A 17,666-nucleotide genomic window follows, 5' to 3' on the forward strand; every position below is an offset into this window, starting at 1 on the left:
TGCCCTTACCTCCAGCCACTTCCAAGGGCCCGTTCTTTTTCCGGAGCTCCAGGACAGCTTCTACAAATTCCTTGCCTCCTTTCTTCTCCAACGTGTTTCCTAGACAAGGACAGGGCAAGCTCAGGTTGCGCTCCAGTGTCTCAGGGCACACACAGACACTTAGCATGTCAGATGACTACATACTTTATATGATCTGACCAGCTAAATTCCCATATGGCTGCAAAACAGGAGCTAAGCCTCGGCTGAGTCACAAGAGTGAGATGCAGAAGGGATACATCATCGGCCAGATACCACTCTGGCACTGCAGACCCTTATTTGGGGGTGACTCGGGGTTATCCTGGATGAGCCAGAGATTTGAGAGATGGGAGATGCCTGTTCTTTGTGAGCAACCTGCCCTATGTGCTTTTTGTCGGCATGAGAAACCAGATGGCTTCCAAGGCTGATACCTCCCCTGGATTTTCTTCTCTGTCTCTGGGGGAGAACCCCCAAATAAGGAGGTTTTAGAAGAAGCATACCATGCTCCCATCAGGCAGCTAGCTCCCCTCCTGGCAGCAGGCCCAGAAGAAAGCATGCAGATTTGGTCATTTCTGGACCAATGTTATTACCATGCTTAGTTCTTATTTTGCAGCTTGGACATATGTGAATACAAAAAAAAATGGCCTCAGACAGAATTTCCTTAATCACACTTATGATTCAGAATCATTTCAGGTAAAGGAGAGCAACATCAGAGCTTAGAGATGAACTTGAATTATACAAAAGCTGGGAAAGGAGGATGACATCACTGTTCAGGAGGTAGGAAGCACTTTTTCTTGTGTATTAGGGTATATAATAATTAATCAATTTCTGCTATGAAAGCCAAGCTCTCAAACAAGATCCCCACACCGGTAAGGTCTGTGGGTTAAATGTCTCACGTGGGACAGCAAGCAGCAACCAAAATGAGAGACACGACACCACCCTTTAAAGTTTGACCAGAATGGGGTCTCGGTCTTCCTTAAGCTCTGATTCCTCAGTTTTGCACATTTTAAAGTACTTTTCCTCATAAGAGGACAAAATACTCCCCTTAAGATTCACCATTTGTCTTGGAAAATTCAAGAATGGGTCAGTCAGGTGCATTGGAACGCACCAGCCCAAATTCTCTTGGGATTTACCCTGTAATGACTGGGGCTAGTTTTCTTAGAGAAATCTGCCTCATTTGGATGCTTGTTCTGGAGGGGCGAACTGACCCCAGGAAGTATCTAGAAGGAAAATCAGAGGGTCTGGGCACTTTCACCAATAAGACAGCCCCAGGGTTAATGAAAGGTAGTGACCTGTGAGCCATCTGACTATAGAAGTCCGGGGTGCATGAATGAACGTGATGTAGGCCGTCACCCACAGGCACGCTCAGCTTACTATGAGGAGGCCTGGCTTTCAGAGAGATTAACTTGGGATCCTTGAGGAGGGATCCAGCATCCCTCCTCATTAACCCAGACTGCCCCATGCCTTCCTGTGTCTTGGAAAGCAGTGAAGTAGGCATTTAAGTGGCAACTTCTACGTGTTTCTGACCAAGTTCAGCATCAGAGACACAGTGGCTGAATGGGCTTAAGGGGGCAGGTTCAGGCCTCATGGTTCAGAGACCCCACCCACCAGGAAGTGGAGGCTCTGAGGATACAGCCCAGGTGAATGAGGCTCACTTATAGGTTCACCTGAAATATCTGTGCCACTGAGAAAAATGAATCTGCTGGATCCCAAAATGCTGCTGCCTAGCTGCACCCGGTCTAGCCTTGCCTCCATCCCAATCTCCAGCTTAAAGGAGGGAGACAAATGTACTCTAGGCAGGACTAGTTCAGGTCCTCATTCTCTATCCTATTTACTCTTTGGGACAGCTTGGTAAATTTGGAATGGAAAATAAAATCAGTACTATATTAATACTACCAACTCCTTTCTAAAACACAAAATATTTAAGAAAATGGGCTGATTTACAATTAAAGGTGTTCTATCTTAGGAAGAGCGTTTACTTTAAAATTTTTACTTATAATTAAATCTTGCTTTAATTAGAAGTGAAATTTGTGAGTTAAAATACATTTAATACCCAAACTTAAAAATTGAACCCTAGATTGCAGGCAATCCACCCAGTCAGGACTTGACTCCTACACACACATATGTATGCACATGTTCATGTAGACACACAGGTACTTTTTAACAAGAAACAGGCCCATTTCAACTGTATTGTCAACACTCAATGTCAGACTCTTGCTTTTTAGGCTTAACTTCAGGGTTAATCATAAAGCAATTGGCTTATTTGCCCCAAGCATAAACATGTGTTACTCCCATGAGAACAAGAACATTATTTTCATGCTTAGAAAGCAGGCATAAGTATCAGTGTTCAAAACAGCCTAAGCGAAAATTTAGGCTTGGACAAATGTCAGGCTAAGCCTGTGGTCTATTTCACTGTTAGAAAGAACTTTTGATGGGTAAAGTTAATCACTGGGGCTAAGCATTCCTGCACTCGCATTCCTTCTTCCAGCGGTCTCGGGACTCAGGAATTCACACCAAATATGAGAAATGGAGTGATTGTGTCCTAGCTTCCTTGTTTCCCCTCTCACACATCAAAAGTGGGAGCTGGAACCAATTGAGAGTACGTGTGAATCTGGTTGATCATTGGTTTGGAATTAGAAAAGAAATCTGGGCTCAGTACTAGTTTGAACTGGTTCACCAAGAAAAAGCACCGAGGTGGGCTTTTGAAGACCTGGGTTCGGATTCCTCCTCAGTCTGAAAGGCAGTCTGGACCTGCTGAGGTTCTTTCCCAGCTGTGACAGTGTGAGTGAGTGATGTACCTTGGGCAAGCTCTTGAGCCCAAGTTACTTACATGTCCCTGAGGCTATCATATGTTTACTCTGTGCACACCAGTGGGCTGAGGACAAGCAGGCTAGGGGGAAAAGGATTGGCACTGTCATTATTCAGGAAGGACTGGGCTCTTGACGGGGCTGGGTTGACTGCCTGTGACCCTCTCAAAGCCTCCAGCTCTACTACCTTCCCCAGCTCCCCCCGCCTCCCCGCTACCCCGGCCCCGACCCCAGGACTGATCCTGCTGTACACAGGCCTTCCACTGCCAGCAGCTCAGCAACTCCTCTCCTTGGGCCCAGGAAGTATCATAATTTCCATTTCACTAAAATTCCTGGGTGGCAGCTGTTTGGTTTATTTATTTTCCTCCAAATCAGTATTTTCCTCGCACCAAGTTTTCATTTGGTTAAGAAAGGAAGTATCTCTCTCTTAAGCTGCCTGACTCAGGAGCTCTTAAAACTCCTCTAAAATCTTGTCAAAGGGATGTTTAATTACCTATAGTCTGGTTTCATTTGACCTGGCAGACTTGGCAAATCCTGACTTTCCATCCGGTTTGTCTTTCCATCCATGTTCGAAATTCAGAATGCCCAGGAGAGCAATTAGCCCAAATCACAGAGGCTAGAGCAGGCTGAACAGCAGGCTTTGCTAGTGACACAAAACAGAGCTGGGCCACCAGACAACTAACTGTGGTGCCTCCAGTATCCAGGACACTCACGAAGATCCCGAGAGCCTCATCTTTCAGGATGACCTCACCTTTGCCCCAGTTAGAGATGTCTCCATTCTCTCTGGAAGCTGGTGTTTGAATCTACACTCAGAATGCTCCTCTCAGGACCAGCACATCTACTGTAAAAATCATACACACGGGAGCGAGCACCAATAGGTCAGCACCAATCATGAGCCAGGCACAAAACACGGTGCTTTGATTATTAGTTATTTAACATAATTCTCATTATTTAGCACTATTTTTAAGATAGGGAAACCGAGGCATCAGAGAGTTAAGTGACTTGCCCAGGCCTCATAACCAGTAAATGGTGAGATTAAGATTCAAGCCCCTGTACTGAGCTCCAATTCTGCTGTTTTTTGCCATCGATGCCTCATCACATAAATGCCTCAGCACATTCTTAAAGCAGGGCACTGCCTGGCCCACTGTGGCAACACGTTGGCAGCCACAGGCTCAGCACCCCCAGTGCTCTCTGCTTCATCCCATTCTCAGCTATTTAGCACTAGAACCAACCGATGATTTGTGTCAGCTGCTGGGGAGAGAAGGGGCTTTCTGGGTCTAGGAGAGCGTTTCTCAAGACACATCAGAATGAGGTGATTTTTGTTCCTGGAAGGTCTGAGAACCCCTGAGTATGGAGAGTGTTCTGAAACTGCCCCAGTGGGCACTTGAGCCTTTAAGGCCATTTTCAGGAAGGAGTGTGCTTCTGATGTAGAGAGAGAGGTGGGGTTGGGGGCACAGAGACCTGAGCACAGCTTCCCTGTGTGTCTGGTGCACAGAGGGCACAGAGGAGGTCTTGGACGCACCTTGGCCTATCTGCTTGCATTGCCCTTGCAGCTGAAGTTATGTGTGAACCCAGTCTCCATCAAAGCTGTGCCTCATGAAGCCAATGAAAAAATGAGGTTGCTGAACCAGTTTCTAAACCAGAAGTGTGCCCATTGGTGAGCTGCAAGATACACCTGGCTGACAGCTAGCTGTATTTTTCATGTTCACAACCCGGGGATGGGAGACCTTGGGAAGGTCAGGACAGCTGGAAGTGTGAAATGAAGGCAGCCCTGCATAGCTGTCAAAGATCAAGCTGTCTGCGGCGGCCGACTGACCATGCACACACACACTCGGCAGCACCCAGCTAGGCATTACCTACTTCACCACCGGTGTTGAAGTCATTGTTTGTCGGGTGAACGACAGCATCACTGTCGATCGAGGCAATGTCAGCCTGTACAACTTGCAACTATAACAGGTAAACAAATGTATATCAACTGTGTTGGACCGAGACCCACGCACAGGCACATTCACTAACGCCCCATGGCAGGGCTGGCCTACCTGGTCGATTCCAACATAGGAGCCCAGGGGGCACAGTCCACGAAGTGTGCGCACACGTGGATGGGGGTGAGGAGGAGGAATATCAAATGTGACATGTTGAAATTAAACATTTGAATGACAAGTCCCAAAAAAAGAGAAACACACAGATGAGATCATTTCAAAGTTAAAAGAAATAACAAAACAACGAATGCCCCATTTCACTTCGCAAAAACCTGTGTAACTGGAACCCCACTGAAAAGGCTATTAAAATATGGCAGCTGTTTTAAAAAAAAACAAACAGTGGTGGACTATCAGGCCAACCAAAACAATCAGTTTCTCCATTTTGTCAGCAGCAGTCAACTTTCCAGGTTTGATATTCATTCTTGTAACATTCATCAGTTTATCTACCTTCTTGAAAACCGAGAAAACAGTATAGGTATATATAGAGGAATGTCTTTATTTTTCCACTTCAATGAGTAAGAATATTTTTCCAGGCCTGCCTCTTGTTCAATGTAATCTTATTTATATGTATTAGTATATAAAATAGGATAGAATCCTTGCTTTTTCTAGCTTGGGACCTTTGTTGTTTTTAGAGACGGTATCTGGTAAAGGCAGTTGGAAAATAAGTTCAAGCAGGGCATTCTTGAGTCCCAGTCCCATGTCCTCAGCCCCACTACTGCACCTAGGTTGTGTGGGTTGGGCCTGCGCTCTGGAACAAGCATCTCTCCCAGCCAGGAAATCTGCTGCCCAGTATGGGAGCTAAGGCACACAAAATGCATGTAAGTCAGCGTCAGGCAAGAGGATGCCTGGTGTGGATATGTGCTAGTCCACTGCCCCTGGCAAGGCTCACAGCTAAGAGGACAGGAGCCTTTTTGGGCCCCTAAGCTGACAGCTCCTCTGTGCAAAGATGAAGCCACAGATGGACCCCTGAGGGTCACTCTCAAATGGCTCTGAACCCTCTATCCTCATGAGCAGGGAGACCCTGTGTCTAGGAGGGCAGTGCCTTCCTCTGTAGGAACTCGGGAATAAATATTGTCCCTCTGTTTGATATCATCTTCTAGCCAAATAATTCCTGACGGTGGCACTCAGCCATATACTGTTTTCAGCTGTAAAAAACAGTTGAACAAGTGACGAAAGGCAGTAAATTTGGGGAAAACCAATTTGCTGGTGGATTAAAGACAACTTAATTGTATACTGATGCAGCTTGTCTCCCTTTTTAGGTGCTTTGAAGCTTTGAGTGTCATTTCTAATTAAGGCTTAAATGGAGAAACTATCATTTTGTAGTTACCTGAGATTTTTCCATTCTAAAAAAAAACAAATACATTTTTTTAATCCCCCCCCAAGTAACCAGCAGTCAGTGTGATCATTATGGAAGAGAATTTAGACAGCAATATATTTACTATCAAGGAGAATAAAGCGGCCAATGGCACTTAATGAAACACCATCAGATCATTTCCATTTGGAATGGCTCCGAGTAAGTAGACATTCAATGTCTACAACCAAAAGTTCATCTTGTATTGGGGAATTTGGCTTGATTATCTTAAGTTTGAGAAGATGAAGAGCCTAAATTCTGGGTTCCATAACTTTTCATCTGACAGCTGGCGGCGCCAAACCCCATTCCCAATTACCTAGGTCATCTTTAAGGTCAATGTCAGCATTGGTAGGATTGATTATGGCCTCCACCTCAAAGCCGGCTAAATTACTGATTTCACTGTGAATAAGGTTCAGCTGAAAAGAAAAGCATGAGGTGGGAAATAACAGGACAGCCGGGAAGTCACAGAGAAGTGAGCCTTGGGACATAGATGAAGGGCAGTGAACACTTCACGGGCACTGGGCACAAAGGGGAGCAGGGAGTTACTGGCTAAAACAAATCCATCTCTAACAAAAGACTCAAATGTCACTCAGGATGCTGAAAGGAAGCAAGCTAGCTTGAGGGTCCAGAACCTGTTGGGTGATGCTTAGGGCAAAAGGAAGGCATGAGCCATATCGGACTGGTGGATCCACTTCCTTTGAAAAGAACTTGTGATCTGTGGGCCAAAGAAAAGCAGCTGTCAGGACCCAGAATCAGAGGGCTCATTGCTGGGTGGGGGCTACATGTGACTATCTTCTTCTTTGAGCAGTGGGGTGCTGTGGAAGCCCAAGCTAGTCTGGACAAACCCCTAGTGGCTCTGCCATTCTCCTCCAAGTGGTCGTGGGCTTTAAGGCTGTCCCCATCACCATGACTACTGCTGGCTGACTCCCCTGCCCTGCTCGGGGGTGGCAAGGAGGAGAATGTTTGTTGCTCAGTAACATCTAATTTGACATGTCAATTAGTCGTGTAATGCTGAAGATCTGGTGAAGTCCAGGAAGAAAACGGCAGTTCTCCAGCGAGACAATGTGTCTTTTAAATGTTTTTCGCCTTGTTGGGGAGGTTACTCTGAGGCCCCATGGGTCGAGCATTTTCCTTGAGTTTTATGAGCACCCAACCAACTGGCTCTTTCTAAAGAGTCACTGAATGTCCCCCTCCCCACTATTATTCTGTTTTCATAGTAACCGTCAGTATGAGAGGAATCCCAAGTTCTAGATTCAGCTGTGAAAGCAGCCAAATGAATTAAATTAGGTGGCTCAGGACTACTATCCGGTTTATACGCTTCCCCTTCCTGTTCTTAGGTACAAGTGTCTGCAGCAAAGCCAGCTCTAGCTCACGCTCCCTCTGTCTCTGCCTCTCTCTCAAGATGCTCCTTCTTCAGTGACATAAATTCCTAATGCTGAAGCAAACAGCAATGCCTGAGAGTCCCCAGAATGGTTAGCGCCCCAGACCTGCTGACTGCAGCCCGCAGGGCCCGGCAGGCCAGAGCCTTTGTGCAGGCAGAGGCAGAGCCAACCTGGCCATCTGGAAGACAGCTTGGTGCCCACTATTTAGGGAACATCAGGCATGACTTTGATAGGGAAGGAGCTGGTGGCTTAGAGCTAATGGTTAGACGCCCAGGATGCTTGACATAACCTACTTGGCTATAGGAATAGTACAATCCTTTTTTTTTTTTTTTTTACATAACATGATCAGAAATTCGGTCTTAGGAAATCAAAGTGATTGTTAAAGATATGAGTGACATGTTTAGTCTAGACTGTAATTGTCAATTTTTGGTGTCTCAGTCCCTCAAAATGGACAAGGAAGGAGAAAACTGGCTGGTCTTACTTCCCTGTGCTAGTCACATGAAATGCAATTCTTTTTCTGTCCACAAAGTCTGCTTAAACTAAGGAGGATGGAAAGAGCAATGTCTTCCATAGAACTGCATCTAAATTCCTCATGGAGAACCATGTTTTCTCTGTGGCCCACTCTCCTGCCCTTGCTTATGGGATGAAAGGACTACTTCATCTCTACTATGCTGTCCACCTTGCACGCAACCTGGCCTGAATTTCCCCAGAAGCCTCAGGTCTAGTGGTGGCTTCTGGTATGTTTCAGGCTAGAATGTGTCACACAAAGATCAGGACACATGTGGGCACTGCTGGAGGCCCAGGAGCCGAGTGCCACTCTTCATGGATTTGTCAGTTTTCACTCATCTTGGATTCTTAGAAGCCAATCATCAGCCACAGTATGGAAATGGGTAACCGCCCTTTACTCCTCAATGCTGCTTCAAGAGCTCATCTCCTTGCAGTTTTCCAGTCCCAGAAATAGGGTGTCTGGCTCTGGGGGAGCAAATCCCTGGAATCTCCCTGCCTTTAGTGACCTACAGTGCTGCAGCTGCCATGCTGATAGTTAGGGAGGCTGAAGACTCACTCATATCCCCTTACACTGCCTTCCCAACTGCTTCAGATAACACTGACCCTACCAGGAAGCCTAAATCATTACTACCACTGACCCGGATTTATAGAAATGCATACTGGAGTATTCTTTTTTAAATAAAATCAGGTTTTTATATCTCTAAAAAGGGGCTGCAAAACTCCATTGAACCGCAGAAGAAAAAACATTTAGCTGATTCAGATTCCCAGCACTGTGTTCTCTTTGAAAACAGTTCAACAATGTGTGTGAATAGTAGGTAAAATCACAGAGTAATAAGAGCAATGACTCTTGAAACTTCAGTCTGTGAAATTCCTTGTCAGCAACAATTAGATCCCAGCCTCCTAAAACTAGCTGCTTTCTCCTGTGAGTAGCTTAGCAACTGTGCCTTACACAGTTGTAGGGAGCACAGTATCACCTTTCTCCACTCCAGCTTGCTTGCAATATTCAAGCCTTGGATTAATTGCCACAGATGGAAAAATAAAGACTCATAGGATATGGGGTACCATATAGTCATCATTCTCAAGTACGCTTTTTGAAACATTTCCTAAAATCCAAGTCAAAATTAATGTCTTTAATAAGATTTTAACATGCTTTTGTGTAAAATGCTCTTGTGCTTTGTGTAAAAATTCATGTCAGTTTTGTGACTCTTGCCTCTCTTGCACTATATGCCATGACTTTCACCTGACGGTAATAGCCAATAATGGGCCAAAAGTACTGCTTCAAAATAGTGCTCCGAACTATAAACTGTCCATCTCCTGCTACAGGGAGGGCCACAGGGTGCCAGGAAGAGCTGCTAGCTCACTAGCTTCCAACACTGGTGCCCATGCTGACTTGAAGTGCCACTTTATTCTGTGATGCCATGTTTGGAGGGGACAGTTTACTCTGCTAAAGGGCATCTGCAGTGATCGAGTTGGGGGTCCCTTGTCCTGGATGTGGGAGTCTTGAGTTATTAAGCACATTTAACACAAAGGGCAGTCTCATGGTTTTGTTTTCACCACTAACACGTAACTATGAGAAAGAAGCGGGTGGTCCATCTGGTCCTGCACTCAGCCCTTCTCCTACAGCTGACCATTCTACACTGAGTTCCAGCTCAATCTTCCTTTCAGAGTCTCCCTCCAAAGGTCAAGATATCAAACAGGCAAATTAGTTCCATTTGTCAAACCTTCTTCAATTTTCCTCTATGTCTTAAATAACATCAGGTGACATGTCTATAAATGATTAGAGAGTATCAATACTTTATAGCTTTTGGACTCCCCCTCTCCGACCCTGAGTGAGGAGTAGTCAGTATTAGCTGGATTTCTGGTACTTTTGTGTCTGTGGCTCCTGGTCCTGAGGCCAGGTGTGCCCAAATGGAGGAGAAGGTGGCACTGCTCGGTCACGAGGAGCCAGCAAGGTGTCTATAGTCCTTGCTGCCTCCCTTCCAGGGTTCACCTGCAGCGGAACCCAGAGAAGATCCAGATCCCAAGACCAAGGAAGGCATCTCCATTTGTAGGGCTGAGTGCTGCAATTTTGGAAATATTTGCAATCATCCAGCAAAGGGTATGACGAGTTCTGATCTGAAGTTGGCTCTGGGGTAGTCAACAGGAGCTAGCAGCCCAAGTGCCCATCACTAAATGAGTGGATAAAACAGCTATGGTACATTTACACAACAGAATACTACTCAGACGTAAAAAGGAAGAAAAATTTTGCCCTTTGTGACAGCATGGATGGACCTGGAGAACATTAAAGTGAAATAAGCCAGTCAGTCAGAGAAAGACAAATACCATATGATTTCACTCATGTGTGATTTTAATGAACAAATTGAACTAATAAGCAAAATAGAGACTCATAGAGAACAGGCAGACAGCTCTGGTGGAGGGGTGGGGGTGGGTGGGAAGGAGGGATTGATGAAAAAATAAAAACTCATGGACCTGGACAACAGGACAGTGATTGCAGGGGGGAGAGGATGGAGGGATGTGGAAGATGGTATAGGGAAGATAAAGATGGAGAGCAAAAAAACACTGGAAAGGGAGATGGCCAGGGTCAGGGCACCCAAGGGTGGGGTGGGTAGGGGAAGGAGTGAGGGAGAGGGTGACTCCAGGGGCTGAACTATCCTACCTGCTTAACAGGCTTCCAAGTCCTGACTATTGTCTGCATAAGGGAACTGAAGCACATATATATGAGCTGGTCCTAACTTACAGGGGTTTTCGCACTTTCATTCAAACCTATGCAATTTGGATGACAGGTCACATTAACTTTCAATATATTACCCAAAAGATGTGTTCAAGGGTGTGCATGAAGACCCAGGTGGTTACCTTCACTACTGAGTTGGAAATTTTTAAATACGTAAAAAATATTTTAAACAAAAACTTTCAAAGCCCCAGACCTTAAGATGACAACTAGTGCTGCTTATTTTTTCCTTTGAAAAATGCATACAAAATATAGACAATGGTTATAAAATGTAAGCTGAAATGGTTATTTGCTGGAACACAGAGTCCACCACAGGAACTGCACCATGAGAGCCTGAGTGCACTGAGTGACAGGAAGGGGGAGGGGAAGGAGCACTTGCAATGAATGACGTGAGCAGGACTGTGTCACTGAGATGCAAAAGAAAATCGACAGTGAGGTTTTAAAAATGATGCAGCTTCAGAACCAAGTTGTTAACCACATTCAAACTACACACAATTTACACAAAAGGCCAAATTTGTACTTTTAGTTTTTTAAAATGTATGAGTTAAAAAATTGAAAGTTTAATTCCCTCTCTATCCACCCCCTTTTTTTAGTGTTGATAGAAAGATTAATTAACTCTCATTCTCAGGTCTTAAAAGCCTATGCATCATTTTTATGTTCAACAAAAGTGAATCATTTTTTACAAAACCATGGCATCCTGGCAAAGTTGCATCACTGGGGCGGCTGAAAATATATTGCCCATGGTTAACAAAAGCAAACAATTGGCTCGAGGAGTCGTCAGGTGGCTCCGTGCCCCCCTTACATACTTCCAAGACCCAGTTTTAACTTCTGGCTGTTTTTCTGGCCAGAGCTATATGAGGACCAGGTTATCCCACATAAGCAGCTCCTTCTGAAGGCTAACCAGGTTCTGACCACCCCCACAGAAGCCTTTCCCTTTTCTTTACCACCACCTCCTCTTCCTGCCTGCCAGTCTCCTCCCAGCACTCCCACCATGCCCTCCTGGAGGCCACTCCAAAAGACCCGCTATCCCCACTCCACTCTCTCCACCCACACCCACAAAACCAGGAATGGCCTCTGGGAATCCCCAGGCCTTCCTTCCGGTGGAGGTGGCCTGTACCCCTCTTTCCCAGGGCCTGAGAGCAGACCAAGGCCACACGTTTACCTACCTTCTGGCCGAGGAAGAGGCTCTTGGTGGAGAGAACTGTGAAGCCGTCAGCGGGCGTGCCTTCGGTCGTGCTGTCGGCACTGGCTGCCTTGCTGACTTCTCCCTGCTTCTTCTTATACAAATAGAAGAGTCAGTATGTGGCCTGCACAGGCAAAGATGGCAAAAATGTGGGCTTTTCTAACAAAAAGGCAGCTCACAGGCCTTGCCCATAAATACTTAAGAGAAAACAGGAAACTAAACCCCCAGCACATCTCAGCTTTTCTCAAAATGGGGGCCACAGGCTTATTTTGAAGTACAAGAAAATGTTAAATTGTATTTTCAGCACTTCATACTCAAAATTAGCTATTCAAAGGCAAAACTTCACTGTGATAATTTAGAATAGAACCATTTTCATAGATTTAGACTAAGTAAATGTCTCTTGAGGGTCTTCACTTTTTAGATGTCTGTACATTATTTAAGTATTAGGGGCAAAACAAATTGTTCTAGGTCATTAATTCTCAAAGAGCCAAAAAGCAGACCAAGGACCATAATCTTCCAACCCTCCCCAGCCCAGGAGGTAAGACTCTCCAACTCTCCTTCATTAAAACCAGCCCTGGAGAGGATCCATATGGTGCCTATTGGTGAACCCTGGAGACGCCACTCCCACCCCCTACAGTGTACACGATCTTGGCATGCTCAGCATCATTCAATCTGAAATATGTGTACTCTGGGGTTCCCAAGAGCCTTTCAATGTGTATGTTCCATGGAGAGATTTAAATCCATTTCCGGATCCTCAATTTTCTAATGCACTTTTCCCAAAAGAGAGGTCTATACCTAAGAGAGATCTATGCCTGTGGTCAAGGTTTCATGCTGGGTCTCCTTGCACAACCACCCTTCTCCCACTTCCCAGACTCAATATTAACATGGCACACCCCTGGAGGAGGAATGCGTGTCTTTCCAAGTCTTTTATATATTTTGGCTAAGAACAAGGATTGTATTTAAAAAATGGATATTTTGAGTCAGTTGACTTTTTGCATTCAGATATATTTTAGAGTGAGGACAGTGAAAACAATGGCAGTTTTTGTTTAGACACTAAACCTTTTCCCTTCCCCTAATTATTATAAAAAAGTATATCACTGCCAAGGGAGGGTCCAGTGGGAGCAAATCAAAAAAGTAGAACTTCTTTGCTGTAGTCACCTTCAGTCCTCACAGTCTGTCAGATTAAGGGTCAATCCAACCCACTGATGTGCCAACAGCAATCAAGGCTCAACTACAACAGGAGGGTACAAAAAACCCACATAAGGACACCTGGCTCACATGACCAGGGAGACAGTGCCACTGGGCCCCACAGGACAGCTACTAAATAAGGCCACTCTGCCAAGACTGGGAGATACAGCAGATCTACTTAATACATAGACACAAATGAGAAAGAAGACAATATGAGAAGACAAAGAAATATGTCCCAAATGAAAAAACAGGCAAAAGCTACAGAAAAAGAGCTAAATGAAATGGAGGCAAGCAATCTACCAGATACAGAGTTCAAAATACTAGTTATAAGGATGTTTAATGAACTTAGGAGAAAAATAGGTTAACTCAGTGAAAACTTACATAAAGAAGTTGTAAAAGAACCATTTAGAAATGAGAAATATCATAACTGAAATGAAGACTTCATTAGATTGACTTAACAGCAGATTAGATGAAGCAGAGGATCAAATCAGCGATCTGGAAGACAAGGTAGCAGAACACTCCCAATCAGAACAGTAAAAAGAATAAAATATAATAAGGATACTTTAAGAGACCTCTTGACAATATCAAGCATACCAACATTTGCATCATAGGAGTACCCAAGAGAAAAGAAAGCAAGAAAGTGAAAAACCTATGTGAAAAAATAATGACTGAAAACTTCCCTAACCTGGTGAAGGAAACAGACATATAAAGCCAGGAAGTGCAGAGTCCCAAACAAGGTGAACCCCACACCAAGACACATCATAATTAAAATGTCAAAGGTTAAAGACAAAGAGAAAATCTTAAAAGCAGCAAGAGAAAACCAGTTAGTGACATATAGGCATCTCCCATAAGACTGTTACCTCATTTCTCAACAGAAATTTTGCAGGCCAGAGGGATTGGCATGAATTATACAAAGTGATGAAAAGCAAGGACCTACAATCAAGATCACTATATCCAACAAGGCTATCATTTAGAATTGAGAGAGTAGTTTCCCAGACAAGAAAAAACTAAAAGTTCATCACCACAAAATGATTATTGCAAGAAATGTTAAAGGGACTTCTTTTAAAAGATCGAAAATGTGAATAAGAAAATATAGGAAAGAAAAATTTTCACAAAGCCAACACATAATAAAAGCAGTGGATCAACCAACTATAAAGCTAGTACAAAGGTTAAAAGGCAAAAGTAAGAAGATCATGTGTAATTACAACAATAAATTAAGTGATAGACATACACACACACACATAAACATGAAATAAAAAAGACAGAAACATAAACGTGAAGGGGGTAAATATTCTGGTGCTTATAGATCATGTTTAAATTTAAGCAACCAACAATTTAAAATAGACTGCTATAAACATAATGTTTTATATAGGAAGCACATAGTAACCACAAACCAAAAATCCACAAGAGATGTAAGAATATAGAGATAGGAATCCACACACACTAAAGAAATTCATTAACATACAACAGAAGATAGCAAGAGAGTAAGAAAGGAAGAGAAAAACTACAAAAAATTTTTTTAAAATTGTTTTTTAAAAACAAAATGGCAAGAACTACATACCGTATTTTCCGGCATATAAGAAGACCTTTTAACCCAGGAAAATCTCAAAAGTTGGGGGTCTTATACGCCGGAAAATACGGTATTTGGGTTTTAAGCAATCTGATATACATTGTCAGAGATTTTTCTAACCTACCGTATTTTCCCGCGTATAAGACCCCTGACTTTTGAGAAGATTTTCTTGGGTTAAAAAGTTGTCTTATACGCCGGAAAGTACGGTACCTCTGAAAATAAAGAGATAAAAAAAGGTATTTCATGCAAATGCAAATTTAAAAAAAGCTGGGGTAGCAATACTTCTATCAGACAAAACAAGTGCTATAACAAGAGACAAAGGACATTTCATAATGATGAAGAGATCAACCCAAAAAGTGGACATAACTCTCATAAACATCTATGCACTCAACCTAGGAGCACCTATATATATAAAGCAAATATGAATGAACATAAAGGAAGAGACTGATAGTAATACAGTCATAGTAGGGGACTTTAGTACTCTATTGACATCAATTGGTAATATACTCAGTAATCCAATCTAATAAAAGAGTAATATGCAAATTGACTGTACATCTGCTACACCCACAAGCCACACCCACCAGCCAATCAGGAGTGAGTATGCAAATTAACCCAACCAAGATAGCTTTGGCCACAGAGAGAACAGGAGGCTTGGGTTGCCCGTGGAAATGGAGGAAGCCAAGCTTTCTGCCTGCCCTGACGGGCCCAGGCCTCCACTCAAGGCTACAAAGTTTCAATTATAAAAGATAAATAAATCCCAACAAAAATGGCTGTGGCCACAGAGCAAGCAGGAGGCTTGGCTCTGCTCAAGGCTACAAAGTTTCAATTATAGAAGATAAATAAATCCCAAATACCAGGGCCTCTGCTTGGGTCGCCAGGGGGCATGGCTGGCCTGCAAACCACCACAGGCCACTCGCCCAGGCCACCCCACGCCCCAAGGGAACCCCCACCCTGATCCAGGACACCCTTCAGAGCAAACCAGCTGGCCCCACCCATGCACCAGGCCTCTATCCTATCTAATAAAAGGATAATATGCAAATTGACCATCACTCCCAACACATAAGCTGCCCCCATGTGGACACAAGATGGCCACCACAAGATGGCCAGCAGGGGAGAGCAGTTGGGAGGGACCAGGTCTGCAAGGGAGGGCAGTTGTGGGTGATCAGGCCAGCAGGGGAGGGCAGTTGGAAGGGACCAGGCTGGCAGAGGAGGGAAGTTGGGGGCGACCGGGCCTGCAGGGAAGGGCAGTTGGGGGGGACCCAGGCCTGCAGGGGAGAGCAGTGGGGGGGGGGCAGGTCTGCAGGGGAGGGCAGTTAGGGGTGACCAGGCCTGCAGGGGAGGGCAGTTAGAGGTGACCAGACCTGCAGGGAAGGGTAGTTAGGGGCAAACAGGCTGGCAGGAAAGTGGTTAGGGGGTGATCAGGCTGGCAGGCAGAAGCGGTTAGGGGCAATCAGGAAGGCAGGCAGGCGAGCAGTTGGGGGCCAGCAGTCCTGGATTGTGAGAGGGATGTCTGACTGCCCATTTAGACCCAATCCTACCTGGATCGGGCCTAAACGGGCAGTCGGACATCCCTGGAGGGATCCCAGATTGGAGAGGGTGCAGGCTGGGCTAACATCCCCCCACCCCGTGCACGAATTTCATGTACCAAGCCTCTAGTATTGTAATAACTATGTATAGTGTCAGATAGCTCCTAGACTTATTGGGGTGATCATTTCATAAGTTATATAAATGTCTAATCACTATATTGTACACCTGAAACTAATGTAATATTGTATGTCAACTGTAATTGAAAAAAAACTTTAAAAAAAAAGTAGGGGGAAAGAAATATTACAGATGGCCATGCCTTCCTGCAGGATGAGTCTGGACAGTAAACTCAGGGTAAGACCTATACCCTATCCATTGGCCCATTTAGTATTCAAATTCATTAACACATTAATTTTTTTGTTTACATTAAAAAATAGGTTTACCTGGCCGGAGTGGCTCAGTGGTTGAGTGTCAACCTATGAACCAGGAAGTCACAGTTAGATTCCCAGTCAGGGCACATGCCCTGGTTGCAGGCTCGGTCCTCAGTGTGGGGCGTGCAGGAGGGAGCCAATCTCTCTCTCTCCCTCCCCCTTTCTCTCTAAAGTCTATATATATATATATATATATATATATATATATATATATATATATACACATATACACACACACACACACACACACACACACACACACACACACAAGCCTAAGCGAGAGTTAAGACCAAATGACTGGAATGACTGGATGACTGGTGGTAGCTATGATGTGCACTGACCCAGACCTTGCTGCTGGGGCCCTGACAACCATGAATCTGGTTCACCCTCACCCTGGACTCATACAGGAGGAAGAAGGGAGCCCAGTTCCTCACAGAACTGGCCATTGGTTAGATTGCTGCTGGGGCCCTAACAGCCCCGAATCTGGTTCACCCACACCCTGGACCCAACAGCAGGGAGGACGGAGCCTGATTCCTTGAGGAATCAGTCGTTGGTTAGCTTGCTGCTGGGGCCAACCTCCCATAGTCCCTCCCCTTGGCCGGCTGGCCCCCCCAATCACCCCAATGGAGGGGGGGCGGCGGCCGGCTGGCCTCCCCATTGGTCCCAACTGCTGGCCGGGCTGAGGGACTCCACCCGTGCATGAATTCGTGCACCGGGCTTCTAGTAAAAAAATATTTTTTAAAAAATAGGTTTCATTTTGCTGAATTCTTTTTATTTTTTTTTGTAATCCTCACCAGAGGATATATCTTCCATTGTTTATTAGAGAGAGTGTAAGGGAGTGGGGGGAGACAGAAACATCAATGTGAGAGTGGGGCAGGGATTAAGCCTGCAACTGAGGCATGTGCCCTTGACTGGAATCAAACCTGCAACCCTTCAGTCCATGGACTGACACTCTAACCATTGAGAAAACCATCTAGGACTAATTTTACTGAACTCTTTAA

At 44.8% G+C, this 17,666-nt stretch overlaps 1 protein-coding gene across 7 annotated transcripts in view; it reads right to left on the reverse strand.

Moving 5' to 3' along the window:
* LOC103286545 (core histone macro-H2A.1) overlaps window positions 1–17,666 on the reverse strand; it is a 109,594-nt gene that overhangs the window by 11,686 nt on the left and 80,242 nt on the right. For 4 of the 7 annotated variants that reach the window (XM_054717867.1, XM_008142112.3, XM_054717866.1 and 1 more), the window contains exons 5-7: window positions 11,936–12,046; window positions 6,469–6,568; window positions 10–99 (exon numbers count right to left, since the gene is read on the reverse strand). In XM_054717867.1, coding sequence (XP_054573842.1) covers window positions 10–99; window positions 6,469–6,568; window positions 11,936–12,046 — 301 coding nt within the window. Of the gene's footprint in view, window positions 1–9; window positions 100–4,678; window positions 4,770–6,468; window positions 6,569–11,935; window positions 12,047–17,666 lie in introns of all 7 variants that reach the window. The other 3 variants (XM_008142121.3, XM_008142125.3, XM_008142114.3) reach the window with 3 other exon arrangements.

The sequence above is a fragment of the Eptesicus fuscus genome, chromosome 6 (genome assembly GCF_027574615.1).
Source record: "Eptesicus fuscus isolate TK198812 chromosome 6, DD_ASM_mEF_20220401, whole genome shotgun sequence".
Taxonomy (NCBI): Eukaryota; Metazoa; Chordata; class Mammalia; order Chiroptera; family Vespertilionidae; genus Eptesicus; species Eptesicus fuscus.